General features: G+C 44.2%; 1 protein-coding gene across 2 annotated transcripts; it reads right to left on the reverse strand.

Moving 5' to 3' along the window:
• Positions 1 to 919: 919 nt before the first annotated feature.
• On the reverse strand, positions 920 to 21705 carry ZNF518B (zinc finger protein 518B). Of its 2 annotated transcripts, none has more exons than XM_074395893.1 (3): positions 21465 to 21705; positions 15134 to 15529; positions 920 to 7556 (listed from the first exon to the last, which is right to left on the reverse strand). In XM_074395893.1, the coding sequence occupies exon 3, from the start codon at positions 7357 to 7359 to the stop codon at positions 4138 to 4140; it is 3222 nt and encodes a 1073-aa protein (XP_074251994.1). In that variant the 5' UTR covers positions 7360 to 7556; positions 15134 to 15529; positions 21465 to 21705; the 3' UTR covers positions 920 to 4137. The 2 variants fall into 2 exon arrangements, with proteins under 2 accessions (XP_074251994.1, XP_010343593.2); XM_010345291.3 differs by lacking the exon at positions 21465 to 21705 and adding an exon at positions 17825 to 17934.
• Between the last annotated feature and the right edge of the window lie 2266 nt (positions 21706 to 23971).

Here is a 23971-nt window from a genome sequence, read left to right on the forward strand (position 1 = left end):
AAGTAATGTGATAAATGAAGTCTCACTGAAATCAAAGGGCATCATATAAACCTGGTGAATCAGATGTTATTTTCTTGAGCTTTAGTTTTAACATGTTTTCTGTAGCAGTGTGTGTTAGTGATGGCCACTTCTTAGCTTTACATGCTTGAAGTCAATTTCCACCCATGTTCCCTATTTGACTCACCACACTACAGCTATCCCTGGTACTCCATGCATAATGCAGATCCTCTTCAGTTTCCTGCTCCCTTATTTAACCTCCACTCTCCCCGAAATAACTACTGCCAAAGGTATTAAATGACAGTATGGGATTCAAAGATGACGACTCATTTTAACCCAGAAACCAATAGGTCAAAATGCTGAACTTAAGCAACTCATCTCCATTTTCCTCAGATCTGCCAGTATTTGTCCTAAGTCCAATTCTCTTCCTTTCCCTTTATGACTCCTTGGGCCTTGGGAATAAGATGAGGAAATTAAGTGCCTCTTTAAATAACCTCATACTCTTGCATTCCAAACGTTATGTGGACTCAGGTGGAAGAGATCACTGGAGAAATGACATCAACAGTGCAAGTACACTCACGTGGTCCAGGGGCTCATCACTGCCTGGGAACTCTTCCACCTGAGACATGGAAGGCAGGTGAAAGGCCCAGATACATTCTCTGCTGAGGCCACTAACCATGCCAGAAAAATTGCCACTGCTGTCCAAACCAGCACCTCTTGTGAATTTACAAGCAAAACAAAAACAGAAACATAACCTGGCCTCCTCATATTACGGTGTGCAAGGTTAACCATCCCATCAGTGCATCTAGTTCTAAACACACCCCGGTAGAATTCAAAACACCTGTTGTGTAGAATGATGCCTCTGATTCAGAAATGTCTAATACAAATACGCTATGTAATAAACAGTCATCTGCACAATATCTGAAATGAAAGGGCAAAGAAAATTTTTGTTGCTTTATTTAACAAAATTTATGCCAACTCCTATATCTATATACAAACATGTTTCAAAACCAGAGCAGCAGACACACAAACTCTTAACACAGGAATTACAATAATGCTTAAAACATGTTACACAATGTTTCATTTCTGCTCATATAGACATTTAGATTTAAAAATTATTCCAAAGGCCGTGCAGCATCACATCTTCAATTTCTGGGATGGATTATATAGCATGTCCTAAAGAAAGCTGGAACTTTTGAAACAATGTGTTGTGTTCAGTCCAGTTCAACAGACAGCACTTGGCCCTTAAGGAAGGCTTATGAGATGTTCTGGACTGGGGATAAAAATTTGAATAGTCTATTAAAGTACACTTTGAGTCAAGTTTTTTTTTTTAGCTTTTACTCTATTTGTCAATATCGTAAATATAACAAAATTTCTGGTCCCCCAAAGAAAACCTACTTTAAAAGATAAATTTAAAATGATTTTATTGGTAGTATTAACAAAATGTAGTGACTGGAGGTCCTTCAAAATTAAGGTAAGAACCCACGAATACCCAACACAGGTCTGCCCCTACTCCCTCATTTTTTTAGAAATGTGTTTATTTCATGACATGTACCTACAGGTTAAGCTGTTTTCTAAAGCTCTTTATATAGGGAGGACAGCTACTTTTTGCTTTCCCATTTTTGACTTCCAGAAACCCTTTTACTCCTTAAAAGGTACGCTAGTTCTGAAAATCCTGAAAAGCTTTGCTACATATTACTCTACTCACGCAATTAAGCTCCATCAAAGTATCCAAGTTGTGTTTTTAGATGTTTGAAAAACAGCTGATATGGCAAACTGCAAATACTTCATGTTGACAGTTAACACTCTGACCTGATTCAAGGCCAATTCTCAGTTTAGCTTTTCAGTAAAAAGCACTATGTGGTGAGGAATAGGAGAGAAAGAAAGTAGGAAAAAAAAAAAAAACAGGCTTTTCTTCTTCACTCCTTTCCCCATCCCAGGAGCTTTTTTTCATGCCGTAGGAGTACAAGTACGTAACATGGATAAAACTCTGAATGCTCTCCTTTATGTAGTAAAATGGTACCAAAAATCTACTTCCGCAAAATCACCAAATAAAAATGCACAAGGACTAAATGTAGTAATAAAATGATCCACAGGGGTTTCTACTCACTTGTTCATATAAACCAGACCCCATCATTCCTGTGCTTTTATTTTCTAAAAGTGAGATTAGACCCTTATAAAAATGTACTTTCAAAATAAACTTCTAGAATATAAAAACATTCTACATTTTTCCAGCCCTTGTTATCATTAGAAAATAGGAAATCAGAAAATTAGGTACTGCAATTTTCATATGGTAAAAAATATTTTGTGTACACACACATATATACACATATATAAAAATGCAAGTTTTAAATTTCAATAAAAATTAACTAATTAACTTGATCATGTATTGAACTATACAAAAGAAATGCTGATTATCTGTAATGAGAACAAACTGCAAAGGATTGCAATCCCATCTACAGGAATCTAAGACTTTCCCATATGAAAAAAAAAAAATCAAAGTCTTCAAAGTCTTCAATTGACTACCCAGTAAGATAGAAATCATTGGTGTCTTTTTCAGATGTAACCCCTCAGTTTCATTCACTGCACCCCATAAATCGCCTAAGGCAGGAATAGCTCCTGGAGGGAGGAAAATGCAATTTGGGGCTGCCTCGTGGCTGTGCCATCTGTGCTCTACCTGAAGGTCAGTGCCCCGCTGCACAGTCAAGCGAAGATGAAAATCCAGTCTTGAGCATATGCCAAGCCATCTATCTGCCCAAGAAGCTGTGCTTGTGCAGGGGGTGGGCCGTTTTCTAAAGAACACAAATGTGTAGATAAGCGACAGTCCTGACATCTGCTGGTAGAGTGGGAGTGGAAGGAGTGTTCCCCGTGTTGCTTCTCCCAGACAGCTGAGCAGCAGGGTAAGCATGAATGAATGGGGTTAAGACAAATTAGAAACAGGGTCAGAGTTACTATCAATGAAAATTAGGGATCATGTTCCTACAACTTTAGCAAAAATAGTGGGAGATCTTTATTTTGTTGACTCCTGCCATTTTCTAGTAATTTCATGACGGAAAACCTTACTCAAAGGCACAGAAGAAACAGAAGTGGGCAAGGAAGTTGTGCTAGGCCTGTTAAGAAATGGCAAAGGGAGGCTACTGTCCATGACTCAAAAGGGTTCAAGAAGAGAGAATAGACAGCATCCATCCACCCAAGGTCTCTGCATGAATCCCAAATGAAAACTAAAAGGCATATGCAACCCCTTTCATAACTTTAAAAGCCTTCTTTGCAAGTTTTATCTATGAGTAAGCCTGTTCCCTTGCATTTTAAATTGGTCACTTAAGTTATGTTTCTGGGAGTGGTAAGGGCCAAGAGAAAACAGTTCTAGGTATTTTCCTTCTGTAATTTTTTTTCTTTGCAAAAAGGTACATTCCCTTCCCAATTGTCATAAATCAATGTATTTTAAAGTAAACGCTAAATATTTGAAAATGTTATTTTTCTTCTAACACTTGCTGTGAAAGGAGTAAATTCAGGCAAACAGCTGAAAACATTCTTTAAAATGGCCAATAAAAGCAAAACTCTTTGTGCTATAGGGAACACTTGGGAGTATTACAAAACCAGGAAGGGAGTAAAAGAATGGACATTTCTCTACAACCAAATTTAAGATAGTAGAGTAGAAAATGTAATTCCCATTGTGCACCAAATACTCAGAATGCAAGTTAATGAAAAACAGAATGGATGTGCACACCAAAACATAGGTTTAATTCTTCAGTAGCATTTATATGAAGAGCATGTGTAAAACATTTTCAGTCTGCCCCTCTGAATGGGTTATGAAAAATCTGTATGTACTTAGAAAAGCAGGTGCTAAACAAAGAAAACTCTCAAATCCCACTGAAAATCTGTTCAGTTTCACAGGCTGTCTCCAGAAAAATGCGTATGTATCAATGTGTGTGTACAATTTCAGGGACCTCAAATACATTCTGGGGTCCAATCACATACTTCATGTTCAGACCTCTGGCTCCCAATATACTTACAGTTCTGAATGAAGAATTAGCAGTCCTCTCATTTCTACAGTCTACATTTCTTCTACTTATTCTGGTGGAGGGACTCCAAACCAGAATAAACTAAAAGATTAACTTGCTTCAAAGAGTAACTGTTTACTTATTTGCCCTTGGAGGAAAGCACATCCCAGTCTCTAGTTGCTTCTATCAAATGCCGCTGGCCATGACTCATCCACTCTTCCTGGTCTTCATACAGCCGCCCACAAAACCAGCACTTAAACACACACTGTGAGGAGTCATCAGGCAAGGAATCCACTACCTGGTAGTTGTTTTTATGAACTTTTTTGAGTTTCATTTTCAACATCATTTGCCTTTTAACATGACTGGCTTCTTCTGCATTCTGGTAGGTCAGGCGTACATGATGCCGTCTGATGCCTAGCTGACACCTAGTCCTCTCTGATAAAACAACTTTGAGGACATTGCCTTTGTATTTATTTATTACCTTCATCACATTGGTCACTTCTGGTGAGTCCACATCCGGGTGGTTTAACACAATGACTGGCTGGTTCCGACGGGGACACTTAATCAGCTGATCTGGCTTAGCTGCTATCAGCCGAAGTTGTCTTGCAACTTGAAAAATTGAAGGATCCTTGAGAGAGCGGCTGGGTTCAGCCTGAATTTTGTTCTTCTTCTTGGCTAAGTGTACTTGTTTGGTTTTATTTCTACTTATAGAAAGATTTCTGGAAAGCAGTCTCCCTTGCTTATTTAATTCACTGCTTCCTTGCTGTCCATGCAGGGTGCCAGTTTTTTTAGGGATGGTGCTACAGACAGCACTCTCTTTTCTCAGTTTAGGTCTCGGAGGTGTCTCAAGATTTTGGGACATATCTATTGGCCCCCTTTCACTTCCTAAAGGCTGTAAGTCTGAGTCTGCCTGTTTCACAGGGCAAAATGGAGCTGGTTTTAACTGGGTTTCACTGCAAGGTATGCTGACAGGTGCTTCACACGTAGCCTCTATGATGTGGGCATCCTCAGAGGAATTAAGAACCCTCAGCACAGCCCCTTTGGGGATTAACACTGGTGTGGCAACATGAGCCTTCCTGGCCACTCTCCTTTTGGTTTTCCTAACACTGCCATCTGCAAACTGTGGATATATTTGTTGATGAGTAAGTTGTCTATTACTAGTAACACCACCATCATTTGGAGGTTTCTGAAGAGTACCTGTGGGATGGTCAGAGCCAGTGAGTGACACATTGATTTCTTGAATACCTTCAGAAGTAGCTTTTGAAGTTACCTTTGATGCCTGCCCTGCAGAGCGACGATGTGCACTATTTGAAGCCAAAGATGAAGGCTTGCCACAGGACTCAATTAACTGAGCTATCTTTCTGCGCAACAGTTCGATTGACTTTATTTTAGACGTTGAGCTATTCCACCTGATGCCCTCGGGGACATTTTCAGATCCAGAGCTCAGAGAAAATACTGATGAGATGACTGGGCCATCATTAGTGTTATTAGTCCTTTCAGAATTATTTAATTCCAAAGGCTTATCCCCAGGCTGTTGAGGTCTATCTTCTCCAGTTATGTTAATATGTAAATACTCATTTTTATGTTGAGAGGAAATCTGGCCTACATTTGAAACCACCTTGTGTTCCTCTGTCTGGTTATCTTCCTGCTTCCTATTAGAGGAAATCATTTTTACAGGAATACTCATCTTTCTTCTAGATTCCAAGTCATTTTCACTTATAGGCAATAAACCCTTTTCTCCAGAAAAGGAAAAGGTTGCAGGTGATGCAGCAAAAGGGAATGAGTTACTGTGTAAATTTCTTCCATTTTCAGCAAAACAAACAGCTTTATATGGAAAAGGGTTTGATGCAGCTCCAAGACTACGTAAAACACTGTTTTTCAATACAGATGCTAGAGAATGACCTTTTAAGGCAACGGAAGGAAAAGCAGTTCTGTGTTGATACAAATTATTTTTTTTCTGAAAATCCTCAATTGTTTCAGAATGAATGAAGGATTTTCCATGGTGGTGCACACTAGAATCTGGCATAATAAAATCATAAGACCTTACCCATTTCATATTTTTAAGTTGTTTTTGAACGGAAGATTGAAAACTATCAATGCCTACAAGTTTTCCAGCATTCTCATCAATTGTCAGTGACTTTGTTTTTTCTGCAGAAAGTATTTTTTCTTGTTCATCTGAACCCTTCTCTTTCGCCATATGTTCAGAATTACCTCCAGTGCCCCTTCCAGCTTCAAGGCAATTTTCTTCCAGCGGAAACAGTTTCAGAACAACCTGCTGTGTACCATTGACAACCTTCACGTCTATCAACTGGGCTAAACAGTTTGCAGGGACAACTAGTTCTGCTGGTGCAACAACTGTCAACGGCATACCTGGCTGAACAGGTTCTTTTGCAGGAGATAACACTTCTACTTCAACATTTTTGTTCTCAAACAGGTTGACTTCAGTTGGCTCAGAAAGGGTCATTTTATTTGGAATACAAACTACATCTTTTTGGTATTCCTTTGGTTCAGGTAACAACATGATATTGTGCATTTTGTCTTTATTTGCATGGAGAGAGAAACCTGATAGTTGATCTGACCACTTATTTTGAATTGCAGCCCGTGGACTGGATGCTTTTAAAAGGTCTGGGTTTTGTTTTGAAGTGCCGGTTCTTTTTGGCTCCGGCTTGGCAACAACTTTGACTGGCCGTTTTGCACCTGCCCTTTCATGTACTCTCTTCGTGTGTTTGACAATATAATCATTTCTAATAGCACCATAGTCACAGTACTCACACTGATAAGGAAATATGCCTGTGTGTTTCACCAAATGCCTCTGAAACTCCCCTTTTGTATATGAAATGTAGCTGCAGTGAGAACAAATGAATTTAATCTCCTCATGTTGAAGGGTGTGCTTTTTGTACTGCAGCGGATCCTTTGTGGAAAATCGACATTTATCACAATAGTATTTGCCTGGCTTAAAGTTCCTTACCTTAAATTTGTTATTAACAGAACTTGAGAAGGTATCAGTTCTATTTCCAACATGAGTGGCACTGGGATTATTGCTCACAAAATGAAAACTGGGAGAAGCCGCACCAAGACTGCACTGGAAGCAGACATACATACCGTCCTTTCCTGTACCCTTCTGCAAATCCTGAAGAGAGACCTTGTGAACACTTTTGCACTTTGCACATGTAGCAATGGTCATCATGGCACCCTCTGCCTCCGAGCCTTGATACAAAAGGGTTGGTGTTTCTTGTCTATCTGGTCGAGGTGCTCCATTAGCATCAGGCTGTTTGGGTGACATGGTCAAGGAATTATGTCCGCTGTTCACATGTGTAGTGTATAGCTGCTGTCCGACATCCTTCATCTTCTTAATCTGCATTTCTAAAAAGAGCCGACTCAAGTTCAGAAAGCTTTCACATGATAAAATCCTTAGGAGACATCCTTCTATACAGTTTGTGATAGGTAGAGGAGCAGCTACTTCTTGAGTGCATACTTATCTTTTTTTATATACTGCCACAGTAGGCGCATGATCCCAAAATTATGACTGCTTTCAATTCTCTGATATTCCAGGTAACACTAAAGGAAGACAAAATTATAAAGCGTGATTAATGTAAGAGTTTGGCTAAGCTATTAACAAACTTATATTTTAATGGCCTTGGACATTTTATGGTAAATCTCAACATATGATTTTAGACATGTGTTATAACAATAACACAACAGAGTTGGGCAAGTAAGCCTAAACTGAAAACATTTTCAAACTCAGCCCCTTATAAATTGCCACTTTAGCCAAATCATGAATAAAGATAGATATACCAGGAGAAAGGACATCATAGCAACCATTCAGGAAAGAGAAAGTCATTTTTAAGTGTCAGTGAACATATCTTTCATAGGTGTAATTTCATACTAGGTTCACAAAAATGTTATACAGGACAATGTCAGTACAGTTTTTGAACAAGTTAGCTATCGTACGGTAGAGCTAGGGCTTTGGCCCTGGGTGTTCACATTTGTTTCTACATTATAGCTTATTAACAGCATGGATATCAACTCTCTAACTCACATGCTTAATTTGCTTTCATGAGTGGTACAAAGCCCATAATACTGACAATGTTAGGAAGCCTGCCTCAGCATCTTATTGAGAATCTACTACATGCTGGGGATTATTCTAAAGTGCTGTAAAGCAGGGAACAAAAGCAAATTAGTCCCTATCCTGGTGATGCACACACTGCAGAGGGGGAAACAGATGACATGTTTGCCAATGATGGTAAGGTAACTGGGAAAAGAAATACGATAAAGCAAGGCCAACAGGACAGGGAAGGCCACTGTGATGAGGTTGCAGGGCTGGGTGTGGAGATGAGGACAGTCAGGAAAGGCCTTATGCTAAGTTCGTGTGTGAGCAGAGACCTGGGGGCAACCCGGAGTTAGCACTGTGGCTGCTGGAAAACAGGTATTTCAAGCAGAGAAAAGGCAAACTTCTGTGGGAAGTGGGCCTGCTGTTTCTGAGGAACACCAAGGGAGATGGGGAACAGGGGACATGGTCCAGGAAAGACAACCCAGCAGTGCATGGACATGGCTAGGGAAAGGGAGGGCAGAAAGGAGATCACCAATGGCCTGGGGCACAAGAAGAGTAAGCACTCGAATGTACACAGAGCGACTCTTTTATACAATCTTTAAAGGCACTTTTTGGCCCCAGAATATGCAGCACCAGGAGCCTAACAAAATCCATTCTAGCTTGGAATCTGCAAAACGTATTTCACGACTTAAGAAAGTAACTTAGATCTTCTGAACCTCAATTTTTCATGTGGCAACTAGAATTGGGAACAATTATCCAATCTCTCCCAGAGCTGCCATGATGATTAGAATGCTAGAGTATAAGGGAAGACTTTTGAGATTTTTGAGTCCTTCTCCAAGTGTCAAGGGGCACCCATAGGGACTCAGCCAGTGTTTTGTTCAATGACGATGGGCGGAAACACAGGTAGCTTCCTTCTGGCACAGTGCTAACATGCCAAGAGCCATATAAAGGTAGTCTGAAAGACCGACGTGGGGGAGTGAAAAGGCCCCTTCACAGGGGCTCAAGAGATACAACAGTGACACACTCAGATATGGTGTAAAACCTGCCTTTCAAAGGCAGCTGCTTTGGAAAGCACCAAAACACCACATGATATCTAATGACAAGCTGTATTTTCTTTGGCAGTGTTTTCTTTTCCTACTCTACTTTTGCGACTAGATAGCCACCTTCTTCAAAAGCACTTTCCAACATGAAATCAAGCCCTCAATCAGACTTGCCCTATCGTTAAGTATGCATACAACACTTAAGACATTAAGCAGATAGAGGCCTCCAGGGCTGCAGCGGTGAGTTGGGGGAACATCTAACCCCTCAATGTTCAAACACATACCTGTGTTGGATAGGACATATGAATGCCTCAAACTGGCAAACACATACATGGGCAAAGATAAGGACTTTCACATTCCACTGCATTTCTGGTAAAGACAACAGAACTGTCAGAGGAATCTTTATTAGAAGCTGGCATACACTTTAATTTTCAGACTTGCAGGGGCTTTAGTGAAGGAAGACAGAAGTAACTCCCAGGTTTTCTGCCGTTCATCAGGTGACCTCAAGCAAGAAATCACCTGCGTCTCTTACTGATCTATTAAAAAAAGGCCCATGACTTCTATGCCCAGTCTGATGCTGCTGATCCTTGAAATCATACAATTGTTCATCTAAGAATGCTACTATCCTCAACACCGTCATGTCAGCATTGCTATCCAGGTAAAACAGAAAAACAGCAACCGGAACCCCCCAAAAAAAGCCCAAGGAATGCAGAGGCTAAAGACTAGTTATAAGGGAGATCTGGTCCAGCAGTTCTTAACCTGGAGAAGCCTCAGAATCAGAGCAAAAATGGACATTCCCAGACTTCATCTTGAAACAAGTGAATCTAAGTCTCAGGAGAGAAGGAAGAAAAAGAGATTTTTTTTGTGGCATGTAAAGGCACCTTAAGTAATCCTGATGAAAAGGCAGCATTCCAAATTACTGGTTGAAGCTTCTGGCAATATTTAAATCCTTAACCATCTTCTCCAATTGACCATGCAGTTGATGGTTTAATACTGTCATAAACAAAAAACCACTTCCCTCTATAGGTAGCCAATTTTATTTTCACATAGTTCTCATTATCAACAATTTACCCTTAAATGAAACAGAAATCAGCATTCCTGTAAATTTCCTTGACTCTGGAGCAACAAAAATAAACTTAATTCCTCTTGATCAACCAGCTACCAATCTGCACACCTCTTCTCTCATCCTCGGTTCTCTAGTCTGTTCAGAAGATTTGCATGCAAGTTGACAGGTATGTTTACGCTCTTATCTATCAACCTCATAATATTAGTATGTGTGTGATAAACTTAATCTGCCTGCCACAATCTGCTTACCAACTATTTCAATACAACACCCTCTGTATTAGCCCTGAGAAATTCTCAACTAAGTCATGATGACAAGATTCCTCTATTTGAACAATTCTCCAAACCAGGATTCCAGTGGCTCATTTTCAGTGTTTCAGCCTCTTGCTCAGCCTCTAGGAGTCTTCAAAAATCACAGAAGGCACTTTTGCCATTTTTCTCTCTCAGTCCTTCTAAAATGTTGAGGGGTATGTGTGTGTCATTTATTCTAAAACTGAATACTTGAAAACCTGAGACAGATTAGACAGTAAGATCACGTCCATCAGCAACGAAGGGAGAGCATTCCAGACAACAGAAGTCCCTAGAGAATACACCAAGCCAGCCAGAGTGCATGAGGTAGGCAGAGTCCTCCTGGAGGGTCCTCTGCAAAACTGTCTCAGCAGTTACTTTGAATTAAGAATCCATAGGAGGAAGTGCCAATATGAAGCATGCAGCCATGATTATTAGCAAATGCAGTGTGATGGGGAAGGCAGGACATCTGGGCCATGACTGAACTATGTCACCAGTTTGAAAGTATCTGCTTGGCTTCTAAATTATGCTCAAAATAATGCAATGTTACTACATTGACACATCCCACTGTTCAAGTGAAATAGATGTGAGGTTTCTTCAAAATGAACAGATGGGAGTTCTCTTCAGCCTTTGTAACCTGTGTGTCTACTGACGGGAAAATGCACCTCAGATGTAATACTCCAAGACAAAGGTAAACAGACGCAGCCGCGCGGCAGAATGAAAATGGCTCTGATGTTGGTATTTACACATGGACACTCCTGAGGGACAGCCGGCATATCTGTAAAAGGTTCTTAGCCCCTGTCCCTTCAACACAACGTCCTCCACGGTTCACACCCAAGTACACACACCTGTGAAGCTGAGTCCTCTTGGCAAGTTATGGCCCTCTGGGTGGATGACCAAGCAGTACAAAAGACACTGAAGACAAAGCTGTGCATGGGTATGCTGGCACTAAAAGGGCACTCAATAAATCACTATTAACATCAAGGTCGGTGTTCACCTACCCTGAAAACTCTCAACATGTGTTTCAAAAGCCTCTGCATTTGACCTCCTAGGACATTCAGATAGCTTAGGAAAGCTCTCAAAAACACAGAAGATAGTAAGATTAACTTTATGGCATAACAAATAAGATGTCCATTTAGTAATTTGCCTGTTTTCAAAAAATTATTTAGCAACATACAGTGAATTTTCTAATGCAGAATGATGTACAGCATGAGCCAAACAAGACTGCTATGCAGCAAAAACAAGTGGCACAGTGTCACACATGTGCTCTCTGGACTCAGTCTTGTCTTTCTTCAAAGGAAAGACCTGGAAACAGATCTGAATGCATTCACTGTTGGTGGGTTTTCTTTTGATTTTGAGCTCACTTGCCCTGTTTTCTTAAAAGACTTCTCATGGGGACCAAAAAAAAGGTATTGAGTTTGGAAGAATCCAGATCAGTGACAACGAGGGCTATTAAAAAAAAACAAAACAAAACAAAACAAAAAAACATAAAAGACTGTGTAAGTTCCTATTAAAAAGGAAGTATTTGGACTTCTAAATATTGGAAGCATCTAATGCTCAATAGAATCAGAAGAGAAATTGTGTTTAAAGCTAGAGATTCTGGAATAATATTGTAAGGTTTAAAATCCCAGCTCTATCACTTTCTAGATACACGACGTAGGTATGCAAACTGTCTTGTATAATAAGACAGTTTTTTTTTTTACACCTCTAAAATAAGACAGCAACAGTACCTACTCTATAGAGTTACTGTGAGGATTAAATTACTGACATATGCTGTTAAATTAGTTTCCATTTTTTAATAAAAAATATACCAATCATATAGTCAGAGGGGCTAAGTTACAGGCTTCTTTGCCTAATTAACTCCTCTATTCAGAACATGCCCTGAATATCACTTTATAATTTTAATCCTGTGTGTTTGGTTATACAGCCTAAAAGATAATTTACCTCTGTGGCACAACCACCCACCTAGCTTTAGTGCCAAGAGCTAACAGCTGTTTATAATCACAATAGAAAAGATGCTCCAACTACAAGAGTATGCACTACAACTTAGAATTACATATAAACTAGTTACTAAACTACCTTTTCCTCACCCACTTCTCTCAAGGCTCAGCCAAAGTGGAAAATATGCCTGCAGCAAATGAATGTGTTTCTGTGATAAATGCTGTGTGAAAAGGAAAGGTGGACGGCCAGTTATATTGCATGCATGCCACATGGACCTCTGTTCATGAGATGCCCAGCAAGCTCCGTGTTAGTTGACTGACTGCATCCTTTTTGGATGGAGAAGCAAACTTAAGCAGCTCTTTGCAGCAATTCTGACCCAAAAGTTCTCCTTTGAATGTGGCTTCTACCATACCCATCACTGCAGCAGGGTATAGCTGCCATATGCATGAAGATCACATGGAATGGAGTCGTAAAGTTTACAGTTCAAACTCTGTTCCTGTCTCTCTTTTGCATGGTCTTTCAGCAAAGGATTTTTCTCTGTGCATTGCCAGGCAAGGAATTACACTTTACATCAGCAAAGATAAAGGATGATCTGGAAACACAAACTAGATAATGGATGCAAAGCACTTAGCCCAATGGCATAGCCACTTACAAATTGTATCTACACTCCTTCTGTCTGTTTCACCATAGCAAAGGCTTGTCTAACTTTTCCCAGTAGCCAAAATTTTAAAAACAACTGTACCCCAAAGTGCCTAGTAAACAAAACTTGATCAAGAAAAAAAATTCAACATTAGACATCAACTGCCAAAATTTCCCCAGTAGGATAATATTGAGGAAGAAACTGTTGCCTCAGAGCTTTTTCAGACCATTAATAAGAATCAGAAGCAAACCGCTGGGTAAACAGACTTAGAGGAGGAAAAAAATCCATTAAGTGCTATAATCTTTATGCCAAACTACCTTGCCCTGAGATACTTAATTGCAAATTGATTGCCATCTTGATAATGAAAAATATATCCAAATGCTGCTGATAAATGTACCACCCTTGGGATCCTAGATTTCCATCTGAAACCAAGTGTACTGCTTGGGCAGCAGAATGGAGCAAGGCGGCTGCAGGAGACAGCCCAATTCCTCTGCTTTCCAGGTGAAAGCAGCTGAGTTTAACAAAGTAGAGAATAATGAATGACCTTGGGACATCAAGAACAAGGTTCAAAACCCAGGTGTTTGGTTTACTAGTGTATAATTTCAAACTTGTTAAACTATCTGGGGCTGAATGTTCTCACTCATAAAATGGGAATATTTCTAATTTATACAGCTGATGTGACGATAAATGAGAAAAGGGTGTATGGTAACTTTAAGCTTGGCCAAGAGTAGATGTTTTGTTAAGAAATCAGTCAATATTTTTTTTAAGATCCCTTCTCAGGTAGAAGAGTCCAGTAAAGTCCAGAGAAGCAGACACTGGTTAGCTTAACAAATGAGTCTGATGAGGCAAAGGTCTGTATCAACAGTTCATGAGTCGGCAGGAAGTGGGGGTCTTCTCCCTGCCCTGTCTACAGGGAGTTCTCTGGAGACTGACTTAACACTGCTGCAACCATCAACTGAGCCTCCATCAGAAAACAGAGGAAGTAATATTATAGGCTTTTTTTTCCCCTTAGCATATTAAGAAGAAAAAAATCTTTCCAAAGAAGAATATAGCCAGTATTAGAGTGCTTGATTTCTAAAACGTATGTTTGTATGCAAAAAAAAAAAAAAAAAATGTGAAAGAGCAAATATGCTCTTGGTAAACATTAAAAAATATATGTGCTAAAACCAAGGTAGTATTACATGAAAATACAAAGTTTTATGTCATGAAGCACATCAAATGACTTCGGGTTTCTAATGAGACATGTATTTTTGCATTTTTTTTTTTTTGCCTTAAAATTGCAGAAAAAAATGGATTTAGAGTTGGAAAAAAAAATGGATTGAGTTTAAAAAGATAATTAAACACAGAAAATATATCTACCATTAAACCAGTAGTTCTTAACATTGGCTGCATTAGGGCAATTGGCCTATCATGTGCCCAGGATATTAATCTTATTTTTTAAAGGAGATCCCTGGGACAGCTGGTCACCCCAGTGCACACCAGAATTTACTTGGGAGTTTTAAAAATAACGGCCCCTGCAAACACTCCACTGTAATTGAGGCGGTGGGGATACTGGGATTTTTAAAAGCTTCCCAGGTAATTCTCACATGCAGCCATGCAGCCAAGGCTGCAGACCACCTGATATCACAGGTGCGGGTGCGGGTGCACTTTGGAACGGCAACAACAATATCAATGTCCCTGTACAAGATTTTATATACTTGTGGGTGCCTGGAGGTGGGGTGAGGCCACCACTCCGGGGCTGTAATGGGGCAAACAGACAAGGTTCCACCCTTCCCTAGCCCCGTGACCTTGGAAACATCAATGATGCTCTCTGTGAGGTATATAATGAGGTATCTACTTTGTAGATTCTTAGAAATGTGTATGTTCCTGGCACAGTGCCTGTCAGGAGCACTGCCCAGGACTGTTTTATTCCCACAGTTGCTGTGGCCTGCTGGTTTTAAGGAAGTGTAACAGAAGATAAAGAGAAGTAAATGGGTATTATTAGTGAAGTAGTGAATGTTCTATCAAGAATATAATGAGAATGCTCTCCCAGTGGCTGGCTGCTTGTCATTCCTGGAGCACCTTGGACTAAGTCAGATGAAAGAATGCCTGCATAAGCAGGTTCCTATGTTACCTCCAAACTTCTTGAAGCCAGCCTTCAATTATCTGCTTTTTCTCTGGTAACAGGTCTGGAGAAGCTAGATGGCTTTTTGAAGATCACAGATTTGGTGAACAGCAGCAACTGTGTCCAATCTTACATTCCTTGTTGTTTGCTACCTTGCTGTGTGAAGCTGTGAGATGAAGCTATATAGTCAGTATCTGCTGCCACTTGAGCACTGTTCTTACTTCCTGCCTGGAGCCTTGGAGTTGCAGATATACGTCAAAAACGTGGCAAGTACCATGGGCTCTTCCTTCTCTTTCAGGCCTTCTCTTCTCAGGCGTGGAGTGCCACGAGTTTCACAACTTCAGGCCCTGGCGTAGGCTTCTACATCAGAACCCCGGGCCCCAGCAAGGCGCTGCACAAAGAGGCCTGCAACAGAAGCCAAACACTTGGGTTTAAGTCTCGAACCAGCATAGCCTTGGTTTCTCAAGGAGTGCTGAAGATAAGGGGAATGAGCCCCAGAAGTGCTGCTCAAGCAGGGGTGTATGGCAAAGTCACCCATGGAACTTAAAAAAAGGATTCCCAGGACAAACATACAACCTAGCAAATCAGATTCCCACTTCTTGGGGTGGGGCTCAGGCACATGATTTCAATTTCTCCCTAGGTGATTCTGATGCCTCCCCACTCTCACCCCTTGATGACAGTGTTTGGACTGGCTGATCTGTAGCTGCTTTTACTTCAAGAAAGAATCTTGGAAATCGCAGTCAGCTGGGTTTGCATAACAAAGAAAATGCAGTAGACAGCAGGCAGTTTGAGAACAATCAAGATTGGGAAAACCCTCCCTGGTAATGATCTTGTTTATCACAATCAATGGCACAGGGCTTGGCCAAGGAAGGCACTCAATAAAGTTCGTATTCGTTGAAAGAATGAGTGAATAAATGAAAGGTCAGCCTTCACAGAGACAAAATAAAAATGTTCTTTGTCCTTCCTTTTGCACAAAAACTGGCCCAGATCCCCTTACTTAAAGGCAAATAAATCTCTAGAGATCGAAATGGATTATTTAATTGCCATTTTGCATTTTTAAAATCCTCAAAGGTTGTGCATAATACATCAGGGAGGAGTCCCAATAAATAATGGCCATCCTATGCTCTTTTCAAATTGCTTTTGCAGTGAATGTTATCAGCATAACAAAACTGTCTGCATAGAAAAGTGTTAGTTTTCAAGGCTCATCTGATCCAAAATGAAAGTAATTTTTAAAAATTGTATCCTACGTTAAAGTATGATACCAGTATCACACAATTTTAAAAAAGAATTATTTGTATTCTACTCAGAGACAACAGTCTATAACACTGGTTTCTAAACAATATTTTCTGAACACTAGCTGTGTACTGACATAAACTTTGCATATGTGACTCAAGAGTGAGAGATGCATCTCCATTCTCTGTCTTTCTGCTCTACTGTTGGAGAGCACTGCAAGCTTCTGGAGACCCAGGTTTGTCCTGTCTTGGTAATTTCAAGTCTAAACTTAGGATAGTTTAAGAATTCTAACACAATATTAGAGTTTAGCTACGTAGATTTCTACTTTTAAACTGGACATAATCTTCAGTAGTTCACTTTTTTAAATGTTACGATAAATCGTTCATTATTCCAATTTTTAAAGTCAGAGGTATTTTAACAGTATACGTTAACTACCCAACTTATATATAAAGACTTAGGTGTTTTCTCCCATTTCTCTTTCGGCTTTTCCTTTCTGGTTAACTTTCATTCCTTCGAACCCTGCAATTTCCTGGCTTTACACAACCCCAAACCCCGAAGGCACCAAGATAAGAGGGGCAGGCCGGAATGGGGAGGTCGCACAATGACATCAGCATTTGGAACAATTCAAACCTTCATCGTCTCTTCTCGTTCAACCTACGTCCTCGCCCCCCGCAAAAGATGAGCAGGTCCTCGATAGACGGGCCCACTCCTGTCCCTCCCAAGAAAAGACAATGCCAGGCTGGTTTTCGAGTTTATTGTCGGCACGCTCCCCGATGGCAGGGAGCATCCAAGGCGAGTGCGCCCGAGCCCGTGCGCTCGGTGGGCGAGGCCTGGCGTGGCGGGCGCATCCTCACCTCCTGGGAGCGGGAGCGTCCCGCCCGCCGGGAGGGAAGGCCGGGATTCTTCCAACCCAAGAAAACCAAAACCGTCAACGCTCAGCTACGAGGCCCGCAGGAGGCTTTAAAAATGGCCTCCTGACGACACTTCCTGCCCGGCGCGGACGGTAGGAGACCTCGGAGGAGGCATCTTTCAAAACGCTGGGGGAGAGGAGCGCAGGCCGCTCCGGGGTCCCCACACCAAACGCCCCGCGGGACGCCCCCGCCTCCGCCTCCGCCCCCGCCGAGTCCGCTGGGGCGCGGCGCACAAAGGCGAGCGCGGGGCACCGGGCTTGACCCCGACCCCAGGCCCGGCCCGCGTCCCTGCTCCAAAGCGCGCAGAGATGCGGCTCGAGCCCCCAGCCCGGCTGGTGCCCCGCGCCGGCCGACCGGAGCCCGCGTTCGGCCTTCCCGCTGCCGCCCTGCCGCGACGCCAGCCCTCACTCGGGCACGCGGAGCCGCGAGCGCTCGGCCCGGCCCGGCGCCGTCAGGCCCCGGCCCCGCTCGGCCCCACAACCCGGCCGCAGCCAGCGCTTCCGTCCCGTGCACGCGAACGAACCCGGGGCCCTCGCCCTCCCGCTCAGCTACTTACCCAGCAGGCCGGATCCGGGTGCCAGGTACCGGCGAAGGGGCGTCTACACCGCCGGCCGCAGACCGCGGCGCCGCGCCCGCTGTAGGTCCCTACCCGGGGGGCGGAGCCCGCGCCAGCTCTGCGCGTGCGCAGTGCGAAGCGGCGTGGTCCCAGCGAGGCCGGCGCCTGAGGTCTCTAAGGCTGCACCCTCCCCCGCCGGGCTTCTACGCGGTCCAGAGCCCGGAGCCTCAGACCCAGCCGAGCCCGACCTCTAGGCTTAGAGCTTGACCCAACGACAGCCTGCAAGGTTCACACTTAGCCATGCCGCAGGCTCAGAGCCTCCTCTGCAAAAGAAGGATTCGGCTTCGGTCCTGGCCCAGCCCGCCACGCGGGGTGCCTGCCTGTACCGGCCCCTTGGAGGGAGGCCTCGGCCCCCGCCCCCGTGCCACTTGCAGTCCTGCAGCGGGTGAGTGAAAAAGGAGCTCAGGTCCTCAGCCTCCAAACTCATCCTTCTTGGAGCGCTTCAGTGGAGGAGATGGCCTTGAAGTCCTAGGTACAAATCCCAATTCTCCCGACTCCTTTACATCCTAGCTGCTGGACTTTGGCAAGGAAGTCCCCTGACCTGTCTCAGTGTCTTCATCTCCGAAGATGGGGAAGGTCGTGTGTGAGACGCAAAGCCTCCTCTAGCAGTTGGGCGTGGTGAGGGTCAGAGGGGACAATGACTGGGAGTCTGGAGAGGGTGGGAAGCTCATTTAACGCCAGAGTTTCTTTCCTGCCTCCTGGACTTCAGTGCTATTTTGGGCGAGCCAGCTGCCCTCTAGATACACCTGCATCTACGATCTGGAAGACATATTTAGAATAGAGCCGCTAAGAGGAAAGAAGAGGACCATATTGCGAGGGTCCCCATAATCAGTGACTCCCCACAAAGTGAAACTTCTCTCAGCAGGGGCAGATCGAGGCACGGGAGCAGAGTCACCGGGAAGTACAGTTTCTTCAGGATGAACAGCTAAAGCTGATTTCAAAGCTCTAAAATGGGGAGGGGCAAGGCTGATTTCCACCACCTTCCTCTTGGCACCAGAGGTCAGCGGCCCGTATGCTGCACGGAGATGTGGAACTGGGCAGTCCTGCCACATGGAGGAGCAGACTTGAGGACGACAGGCTCAGCTGCAAGTCCAACAGCTGGGCAAAACCTCTGCCACTGAAATACCAGGAGCTGGCCAGAGGAAACAGCAGCCCAGAGAGCAAATCCTTCTCCCTGCCCTAGGCTGCAGTGCTCCTAACCTTGGTCCTGATCAAGCTTCCTCGCTGAGCTGCTAAGCTCCTGCTTTTCTATCTCCTAGGGCTCAGAGAAGCTAATGGAACTCTTCTCAGAAAAACATATTTATGTGCAGAAAGCGCCTGTCAGAGTATGCCAGCTCAGTCTCCCTCGAGAGTAGGGTTAAGTTGGGAAGGGCACTGAGAATCCATACCAGCAACCAATGCCTGAAAATCTCTAGTGGCAAAATGAACCACATGAGGAAAAACTATTCCAAGTATCGGAGAATCTCAGGTCTAAACATGAGAGAAAATGTTCCTAAACTTTAGCCCAAAATGTTGCCTCTCCTTAGAGCTTCTATGCATCACAGTTCTGCCCTCTTAAGTCACACAGAATTGATGTAAGGTACCTGTGGGTCTCCTGGGAGTTTCTCTGAAGTTAGAACTGGTTATAAATCCCAGTTCGGGCACATAGAAGTTGTGAGCCTGTCTGAACCTCAGTTTCTCATGTAAAATTCAGTGAACAATAGGTCTTTCCTCTCAAGGGGGTTGTTAACGTTAAACAAGAGAAGGCAAGTCAGGACTTGTCACAGTCCCTGGCAGATAGGAAGTGACTGTTAACTTATTCTTCAGGAGCCCAAATTCAGGGAGATGAAATGCTTTGTGGAGGGTCTGGGAATGGGATGTTGACAGCCTGGAAAAGGGCAAAGGAAGGATAGAAACAACTTCAGCAGAAACTTTTAAGGTTGATGTCCCCAAAAGTCTTTTGATGCTCGCAAATGTGAATCATCACACATTCCCTACACCTACGTCTACCTTTCATGTCTTCTTCCCTATTCCCCAGCTTAGTTTGCCTAAATTCCATGGATCACTTTTATTGGATTATGTTTCCCAGAAAAATACCTTGAAGCGCTAATATCCCCCACCACCAACTTATGAATGTGACCTTATATGAAACAGGGACTTGACAGATGTAAGGCAAGATCATTAGGGTGGGCCCTTATCCAATGTGACTGATGTCTTTATAAGAAGAGATACAGAGACGAGAATGCCATGAGAAGACACAGACACACAAGGAAGAAGCCAACAACAGAGGCAGAGATTGGAGTATACCACAACGAGCCAAGGGTTATTTGAAAGATGGAGAAGGAAGGTAGGATCCTCCGCTAGAGGGTTCAGCAGGAGCATGGCCCTGCGCGGACACCTTGATTTCAGACTTCTAAGCCGACACAATACGTGTTTGTTTGGTACAGCCATCCCAAGAAACCAATGCACCCTCCTAGTTATGACTGCGTAAATGTAGGAGAGGAGAGGGAAGATGTGAACCAGTTATCGAGTAGAAGATCTTGGAGCCAGCGTTCATTCATTCACTCATTCATTCAACAAAACAAGTATTGGGCTAGGCGCAGTGGCTCAAACCTGTAATCCCAGAACTTTGGGAGGCCGAGGCAGGCACATTTCCTGAGGTCAGGAGTTTGAGACCAGCCTGGTCAACATGGTGAAACCCCATCTCTACTAAAAATACAAAAATTAGCTGGGCATGGTGGTGGGCGCCTGTAATCCCAGCTACTTAGGAGGCTGAGGCAGGAGAATTTCTTGAGCCCAGGAGATGGAGGTTGTAGTGAGCCAAGATCAAGCCACTGCACTACAGCCTGGGCGACAGAGTGAGACTCTGCCTTAAAAAACAAAACCAAAAAAAAACCATGTATTTGAGTGCCCATTCAGGGCAGGCACAGGCTAGTGCTCAGGCTAGAGGATTGAGGAACTAGATAAGGCTCAGCCCTCAGGGAGCATTCATTTCCAGACCACAAACCTTACAGATGGAATGATGGGACTTGGGAGATGAGCTCTAAGCCTTGAGTAGGAAGCTGCTACAGAAGATGGAGGACGGGGGAGAGAAGAGCATGCGCAAAGGCCCGAAGTGGGCTCTTTTGAGGAAGAAAAGGAAAGGCAGTGTGGATTTAGATTATTCTAGGCACCGAGAGTCTTAGGGGAGCCCTTCATCAAATTCTGCCAGTGGGGAGCTAGAGGATCACAGGAAGGCCTCTCTATGGGCTTGCCAGGATCATCTTTTCTCTTGCTCCGAACTTCCTTCCACGCTGCATTGCCCACGTTTATATTCTCTCTGGCCTCTAGGACCCCCGAATATTAAATTACTTGACAAAAACACCAGTGTCCCTTGGAAAAGGGCCGGGTCTCTAACACCCAGGTCAGAGCACATACATGTCAATCTCAGACCCTTCAAGACTTTATGCATGGACAGGAGATCCCAGAAAGTGGTTTTTTGTTTTCTTCTAACACATTTCAGAAGTTTCTAGTAACTTCGTTGAGCCTTAGTTTACACATCTGTGAAGGAGGGATAAAGGCCCCCAAGCTCCGAGAAGACAGCCCCGGTTCTCAAGCTTACCTCGCCTCAGCCCTGGGGCGCAGGAGGTTACGGATGTCGAGTCCGAATCCCGATCTCATTTGCCCTCCTTCCAGCTGTGTGATCTTGGCCAAGTTACTGCCAGTCTCTGAGACGTTTTCTCAGCTGCAAATCAGGAGTTAACTGGAGCAACCTTTCGTGGAGGGGGTGTCAGGCGCTGGAGCGTGGCTAAGGCAGGAACCACGTCCCAGCCTCCCTTTCCCGTCCCGCAGCGCGGGCACCTTCCCTCGGCTCTCCCGGCCGCGCACACCCAGCTCAGCAGCCCGTGCTGCCGCGGAAGCGCGCAGTGGAACCGGAGGGGCCACGAGCGGCACACTGGGCATGCGCGGCCGGTAGAGCCTGGAGAGGCGCGGCGCGGCGCCGCACCGCGCTGCAGTACCGCCCGCGGCCTGTGGCGTCGCTGCGCACCCGACTGAGCCGACTCCGCGTGTAGAGCTCTACCCCGCGCGCGGGTGGGGCAGCCCTGCGCGCGCCTGGCCGCCCTCGCTCCCGCCCGCCCGGCGCCTCCAAGAATCGGGAGTGTAATGTTTTGTCTTATATTCCCATTTGCTCCCTCCCGAGGCTGGCGTGAGATCCGAGGGTTGGGTTCCTGATGACAGTGGCTCCTCGCCCGTCCCGCTGTGTTCCCCGCCGCCCCTGGGCTGGAAGCGCCACCAGGAGCCGTGGCTCCTGGGCTTCGTTTCATCATTAAAGCCTTGGGGACACAGCAGGAGCATAGTTCCCGACAGAGAACACGTCTGGCTGCCACGGCCCATCCGGGCGGAGCCGCCAGCGTCCCTTGCCTAGACAGAGTTCTGGAAAGCGGAGAGGGGGACAGGGGCCGGCCCCAGATCGGTTCTGGAGGGGTTAGATCAGAACCAGAGAGGGTGCATTTAGAAACTCATTGCAACCGGACAAAGCTGCAGCGTCCTAGAGCCGGATCAGCAACAGGAATTCGGGTGGGGTCGAACTCAGGGAGTGGTCGCTGGCGCGCAGAACTGCGTAGACTGGAGTAGGTTCCAAAAGGATAGGCGTGGGGGTCAAGACCTAGTCCTTCACCACCGGTAGATCTAGGCTGCTGCCGGGGTCTCCTGGCTCATCTCCCTGCATCCACTAGCCTCTCACCCGCACTGCGACAACCAGAGTGGTTCTTACACAAAGGAAACTGAATGAAGTCATTCCCCTGCTCCAGAGTCCTTGCAGCCTCCAGTCCTGCAGGATGCGCCCCTGCCTGCCTGCCTGCCACGTCGTCTCATACCCTCTCTGCATGGTCTTGCAACACTGACTCGGCTCTGCACCGCTGATGCACCGGGCTTCTCCAGGGAAAGACCTTTGCACTATTAGGCCTGCCTGGGATATCTCTTTCTCCTCTCAACTAAAAAATCACTTCCTCAGAGGCCTTTCTGACCATTTCATTATTCCTCATTCTGTCACATCCCTGTATTTTATGTTCTTCATAATGAACTGAACCTGTTTGTTGTATGCTTTCTTGAGTCTTTCTTTTTGTTTCCTTCCACTTGGAAGTAAGCTATTTTGTGTCTTGTCCACCCTTAGATTCCCAGAGCCTGAGGCAGAGGCCTGACACTTTTAGGTACCCATTTTAGTTGAGTTGCCATTTATTAATTAAAGCAAGAATCTTGGGTCACCAAAGCATGAAAGCCCACTTGGAATGTCAGGGGTTTGGATATTAGCACTTAACTATTCATCTACTCCTTTATCTCTAAATTTTGTCAGAGAAAATCATGGAAATAATAGTATCTGTCTCATGAGGTTTCCATGAGGATGAGATGGGTTACCTTTTGTAGAAGACTCTCATGTTGAGAGACATTTATGATTGCCATCAGTTGGGATGGGCTGGGTTACACTACAGTAGTAAAAAAATCTCCCAAATCTCAGTAGCTTAGAAAGACAAAGGTTTCTTTTCACTGACAGTAGATCTCCATTAGGGATTGCTTGAGGACTCCTTGGTATCTTTAGTCCAGAAACCAGACTGATCAAGCAGACACCAACTGATGTGTGGCCACTTGTCAAGGCAGAGGGAAGAAGAGCTTGGCTTAACTGAGCACTGACTCTTGAGACTTCCAACCAAACATGGCACGTGACTTCCACTCTCATTTAACTAGCCAAAGCAAGTCACATGACCCCTCCTAACTGCAAGGAACAGGGGAGTGCCATCCTCTGTTCATGTGCCTTGGACAACTGGACATATTTTCTAGATGGTAACAGCTATTGTTACTATTTATTCTAGAAGACTTCCAGTATACTGTGATGTCCACGAACATCATGAATGACAAAACTCAGGGAAGGCTGAGCTTATGTAGATATTCAGCATGGATTTTTTTATTCCCATTCTTGGACATAGCCCAACATTCTTGCTTTATGTCAAAGGAGTGTGTCAGTGACAGGTCTCTTGGTGTTCACTTGTTCTCTTAAAATCTAGACAGCACTGGATAGCACTAGATGGTAAGAGCCATTAGAAGAAACATCATCTATTTTCCTCTGCTTTTGTA

Source organism: Saimiri boliviensis, chromosome 3, assembly GCF_048565385.1.
Source record: "Saimiri boliviensis isolate mSaiBol1 chromosome 3, mSaiBol1.pri, whole genome shotgun sequence".
Lineage (NCBI taxonomy): Eukaryota > Metazoa > Chordata > Mammalia > Primates > Cebidae > Saimiri > Saimiri boliviensis.

Bases quoted from the DNA above. Each gene is read 5' to 3' on its own strand.
- ZNF518B (XM_074395893.1), bottom strand. From the start codon at position 7,359: ATGCAGATTAAGAAGATGAAGGATGTCGGACAGCAGCTATACACTACA.